General features: G+C 30.4%; 2 protein-coding genes across 2 annotated transcripts in view; one reads left to right on the top strand and one right to left on the bottom strand.

Moving 5' to 3' along the window:
• The window catches only part of LOC135960593 (ubiquitin domain-containing protein 1), a 21,730-nt gene extending 19,887 nt beyond the window's left edge, over positions 1–1,843 (bottom strand). Inside the window, exons 1-2 of the mRNA XM_065511919.1 lie at positions 1,284–1,843; positions 935–1,184 (exon numbers count right to left, since the gene is read on the bottom strand). Of these exons, the coding sequence (XP_065367991.1) occupies positions 935–1,184; positions 1,284–1,368 (335 nt within the window). The 5' untranslated portion in view covers positions 1,369–1,843. The remainder of the gene's footprint in view (positions 1–934; positions 1,185–1,283) is intronic.
• A 2,169-nt stretch (positions 1,844–4,012) lies between these two features.
• On the top strand, positions 4,013–4,965 carry LOC135964089 (antigen 5 like allergen Cul n 1-like). The gene is made up of 4 exons (XM_065516160.1): positions 4,013–4,144; positions 4,199–4,348; positions 4,406–4,641; positions 4,710–4,965. The coding sequence occupies exons 1-4, from the start codon at positions 4,013–4,015 to the stop codon at positions 4,963–4,965; spliced, it is 774 nt and encodes a 257-aa protein (XP_065372232.1).
• The last annotated feature ends 726 nt before the right edge of the window (positions 4,966–5,691 follow it).

Consider the following 5,691-nt stretch of genomic DNA (forward strand, 5'->3'; position numbering starts at 1 on the left):
GTTCTATAGAATAGCAATTTTTCAACAAGAGGAAAAAACATAGAATTTAGTTTTTTAAAAATGTAAAAAAATTATCATACTCTCGCACAGGACAAATAAACACTAGTGCTATTTTTCTCAACAAAACTGTAACAAAAATCTTAAAGCAAAATTGACCATATAATTTAAAAAAATATCATTGCATGTTGTAAACAACAAATTCATTGTACACATGCAGGAATTGTGAAATAACTAACAGTACTGAAGGGACAACAAACAAAAATCCCCCAGGACAATAATGCCTCAACAAAGACAAACAAATAAATAAAACAACCAACCGACTAACCGACCAAATAACACATCAAACACATTCTGCCATACACGCCGAAAAAATAGTTAAGTATAAGCGACCATACGATTGTAACCACGAATAAGCAATTAAGTTTGTGTAAAAATAAAATTTTCGAGCAATTAGCAACAGTTACAAACAACACTCACTCCCAACACCCAAAATCTAGCGTTCTTTGGAAAGGAAGTAAGAGACATGTTTAATGTCTGCATGCATGTATGTATGTTATTGATTTTTAAAGCCACTTTTGACATGGCTAAATATCAATAAGTTGCCCAACTCATTTTAACCTTTAAAGGATGTGTGAGTTGTTTGAAAATACAGCTATCAAAAACAATAACGCAGACAAATCAAATGACTCAATTCATGGATGTTTTCAATTATGCCTGCATATTTTTTTTAAATAAAATATTGTAAATGGGAAATTATTAATCGTTTTAAAGGCCGCATGACTAAAATGCAAACAACACACATTAAGCTTAACAATCATTGCATGTGGCAAAACCGGGTTTCAAAAAAAAATACAAATTGCTACCTATTTGCATTTGAATGTTATTGAACATTTATGCCTTATTATATTCATTTTTAAAGCTTTTATTTACTTACCCATTCGGCACTGAAATATTTGCACCATCCAATATTGCTTGAGCCAATTGAAAGTCTAAAGCCTCGGCCGCTGTGGTGGCTGCCCTCAAGGCATCCCAGATTTCTTTGCGGCCATCGAAGGCAGGTGCTGTATCCCAAAACTCATCACGTTTCGAACGCAATTGGCCCTCTGTTAATGGAACATCTGAACGCCAGCGTATTGTTTCATGGCACAAAGGACGATTTTTGCGTGCTGGTCCCACTTGGGGTCCTTAAAACAAACAGACATACATACCAACTCTAATTAAAACCTTTCATATATAGTAAATTAAATAATACAAAATAAACTTAAACAAAACTTTGCTCTTACCCGCTGTCGGCGGTCTGGACACACTGGCCGATGATACACTTACAGTTTCATTATCACCACTATAACGTCCCATACAACCACCCATTTCACCAAAAATAAAAACTAAAAATTAAATCAAATTACACAACAAATTTATTTATTTTCTCTCGCAACTTTATATTTATTTTTGTGCGTTTAATCTTGATTTTTTTTAATATTTTCTTCAAAAATATTTATTTATATTTTCACTTTTGCGTTTCTTGCTTTTTCTGATGGAAACACAAAATTGTATTTTTATTTCTTTATTTTTCTTCTCTCACTTAAGGTCACTTGTCGTTGTCACCTTTTTTATTTCGTACATATTTTTCGGATATTTGCTTTTAATTTGTGCTTTTTTAAACCCTTACAATATTTTGATATGTTTTATTGCGAAATTTTGTTCACGTTTATTAGTTTTTCATAAATTATTTTATGAAAAATACACTAAAAATTTTACAAAAAATTTAAGAAAATTTTTCTACTTCCGCACATATTGGTTGTTCTTTTTTTCAACCATTTTCCACCTCTTCTACTCATTTACAGAGCTGTATTTTTAGGGAGTTGCCAAAGCTGTATGTTGATATATTATGTTACCATATTGTTGATTCGCAGAAAATGCGGGGAAAATATTAAGGGTTAAAATTTAAATATTATGTATAAACAGTTATTTATATGCGGCATTTCAAGTCAAGTGAATCAACTTTTGAAATCGATTGCTTCCGATCGGCATGAAATTTGCACCAAGGTTAGTCCTATTGGATAGTAATTCAGACACAATTTTTCAACAAGATTAGTCAAGAACTCTGAGTTAGAAATGGTCAAAATTTGACATTTTGGAGAAACATTGTTCTTAGCAAAATTTTTCCCAAATACTGTAGGTAGCTATTTCTTCAATGTTTCGAAAAAAAAATTTTAATTTTTTTCCCAAAATCAAAATTTTGCATGCTGTTTTGTTGTTGGGCAAGAGACATGCGCCACTAAATTGCCTAGTGTGATAGGGGTCAAAGCTTAGGTCTTTTCCTTGAAGAGCTTTGATATCTATCAAAATATCTATCAAAATAAATGTTTTGTATCTCAAGACATACAATTTTTTACTTTTTTTTTTGCAAAATCTGAAACTTTTTCTCAAAATGGACCCTTTTTTATTTTTTGCTCAAAAGAAAGCTTGTCGAAGAATATTAATTGTTAAAGTACCACAATTTGGTTTATAAATTTCTTATTTTGACTATCCGAACATCTCTCTTTTATGAGAATCTAAATATATAGATTTTTTTTCAACTCTTAAAAATGAACTGGGTCCAGAAAGCTTTGTTTGCAATTTTCCATATATATTGAGAATTATTTCTAGAACATGAAATATTCTGTTTTCAAATTAACAGTTCAAGAAAAACCGCAAGCAAAAGGTAAAAAATACAGCAAATTGTAATGATGATCCTTTTTTATCGAGGTGATGAATTTTTTTCAACGGGAGCAACAAAATTACAAACTGCGCTGCCAAAAGCGGCGAAACAGTTACAAACTACGGCGAAATATGATAAAAGGCAGAAAGCAAGGCGTATTTAACAAGGTGACAGCAGTGGCGAATTGAAATAAATACAGGCGAATTCACTAATTTTTTTTATATGAAGTTTGACATAAATGCGTACCGACGAATATTTTGTATATGTGTAGTTTGAGATTATCGCGTGCTATTTCTATAATCAACTGGTTCCCGATGACACTTTACCCTGTAGCCATACGACCAAGTTTTTCTTGATAGTCTTTTACATGTACTGGTTGTGAAAACTTAAAGCTCTGACGTAGGCTGCACGCAACTTAAAAACAATTTTAGTACAAATTGTCCAAAAACATGTAATCAGCTGTTTTCTTGATTGAAAATTGAAACACTAACTTGAATGAGAAATTTAATGCAAGTTCGTTTCAATTCATAAAAGTGTGAGTGTATTAGTAAAAAAGGGTTGATCGTGTAACCCCCAAGTTATTAAATGCACCTTGGCAGAAAGAAATTATGGTTCGACTTAGTCCCCTTTTACAATGCAGACATTTTTCTCATTCTCTTTTGAACTAGCCTCAACCCCTCGCCCACAAACTTCGTCTGTCTTCCTTTCAATTTCTGCATTGTAAAAGGGGACTTATTAACAGAAAAAACCCGCATCAGCTCTTATAGTCTGGTAACCATATGCAATACTATTACATCATTCACAATAGTGAGAAGATGACAGGGCGATTCAAATAATAAATTAAAACAAACCGTTATAAATTTCTAATTTAAAATAAACAATTAAGTTGAACTAAAGTAAAATAATCGTAAAATTGTAAAAAGTTCTGTATTTTTTAAGATACATTAATATATAGAAACTTGAATGCGAAATAAAATAATGCATTTAAGTAAAAGATTTAAAAAAAATTTTGTATTTCTAAATATTTCTCTTTTTTAAAAACTAAGAAACAATTCAGAGGATTATATTGGGAAAATATTAAATAGGTCTGTGGCAGACTTTACTTATATATTTATTTGATATTTAAATAGAAACTTAGTAGAAAATTAAAATTAAAATCAGAATTTCTAATTTTTATTAAAATTTCATGATTTGAAAAAATAAACGTGACTGTATAATTTCAAAGATAAAAACTAATTTAATAAACTAAACAGTATTTAAGTAAAATGTTTAAAGCATCAGTTTTGTTACTTGTTATTATTAAGCAGGAAAATGTTTTTAAAAGCTAAATTATTATTAGTTTTTCTAAGTTTAACGAAAACAATTTTCGCTCAAAAAATTGACTATTGTGATAAGAAGATGTGTCCGCATCAAGGAATTCATGTGGCCTGCAATAAAACAAAAGTATGTTCAACTTTTTAAATATCATTCACTTTTATTTCTTTTATACCATTTAAGAGTTTTAGTAAAGAGTGTGAAGGTGAAAAGAAATTGGAAAATATGAAACCCTACATTAATATGATTCTGGATGAACACAACAGTTATAGAAACCTAGTGGCCTCGGGAAAGGTTAAATGTTTCTATCCAGCTGCAAGAATGCCGTTATTGGTGAGTTTGGAAACTTTATAGATTGATACTTATTATAAATGTTGTATAAATTTCCAGAAATGGGATTGGGATTTAGCGGAGACAGCTGAATACAATGTTAGATCATGTGTATTTGCACACGATCAGTGTCGTAGCACTAAAAATTTTCCCATGGCTGGTCAAAATATTTATATGGCCAAAACGAGTCGTATCAATGTAACCGTGGAGGGTTTTATCAAAGAAGGCATATTTTTATGGTTTGAAGAACAATTTGATGCGGATAATGAAGTTTTACAGTCCTATAAGAAAACCACGTAAGCTCTTAAAACCCATTTGCTCAATGTCTGGTTATTATTTTTTTAATATCTTATTTTATATTTAGACCCCAAACGGGACATTTTACATTGCTGGTAAATGATCGGCATAATCGTGTAGGTTGCGCTTTTCTAAATAATTTACAGACTCCAGACAAACGCCACATCATCTTTACTTGCAATTATTCTTCGACAAATATACGTGGATTACCCAGTTATAAACCGGGTCGAGCGGGCTCCAAGTGTAAAAAACGTAATGCCAAATATAAAGCATTATGTGAAGATCAGATAGATCCAAATGATTTAACTTGGTATAAAGATTAGTACTTGTAATCAAAATAATAATAAACAATTTATTTATAAAACTTAAGAGCAAATAATAAAAGTATGTTAAAAGAGAATTTTAAATAAACTAAAAAAAATCGTTCTCTCTTTTATTTCGAAAAAAAATAATTAAGAGTTCAGTTAAGCATTCAAATTTAAAACCAGCATAGTTTTCTTAAGTTCATTTGTTCATAGATCGTGTTCGTATCTTACCAAATGCATTTCGCATGCAATCGGTTTCTACTTCTAAAATTCTGTAACAGCCAACAATGAGTTTGAACGTATCTTTGAAAGAAAAAATACTGAAACATAGAAAAAATATGAAAGAAAAGATAAACAAGAAACCAGACGACCTCGACGTTAAGTTGTTGTAAAAAAGTTGTAAAGTTAATTAAATTTATAGTGACGTTAGGGCAATAGTAAGTAATCGATTATTTCAGTTTTAAAATTAGTTGGTAATAAATATAAATATTTTAAACTACTACACCATTTCAAGTTGAAAATGAGAAATCTAAATTAATATTTTGATAAAACATGTTAAAATTAAACAAGTGAGAAAGTATAGTCGGTCAAGACCGATCACCACGAAAGTTGGCCGCATGATTTTTTTCCATATAGACTTATTTGTGTTGAATTTTTTTTGGATTTTTTAAGAGTTTTATGCTCGTTAATGAAAAATAGGCTTAGTACCTAAAAGTACCCATGCTCTACAGGGATTTAAGAGTA

Source organism: Calliphora vicina, chromosome 1 (genome assembly GCF_958450345.1).
Source record: "Calliphora vicina chromosome 1, idCalVici1.1, whole genome shotgun sequence".
In the NCBI taxonomy this organism is placed as follows: Eukaryota; Metazoa; Arthropoda; class Insecta; order Diptera; family Calliphoridae; genus Calliphora; species Calliphora vicina.

Excerpts from the sequence above, each read along its gene's own strand:
- LOC135964089 (XM_065516160.1), top strand. The coding sequence starts at position 4,013 with ATGTTTTTAAAAGCTAAATTATTATTAGTTTTTCTAAGTTTAACGAAA. Across the intron at positions 4,349-4,405 it reads CTGCAAGAATGCCGTTATTG|AAATGGGATTGGGATTTAGC; the intron begins GTGAGTTTGGAA and ends ATAAATTTCCAG. Across the intron at positions 4,642-4,709 it reads CAGTCCTATAAGAAAACCAC|ACCCCAAACGGGACATTTTA; the intron begins GTAAGCTCTTAA and ends TTTTATATTTAG.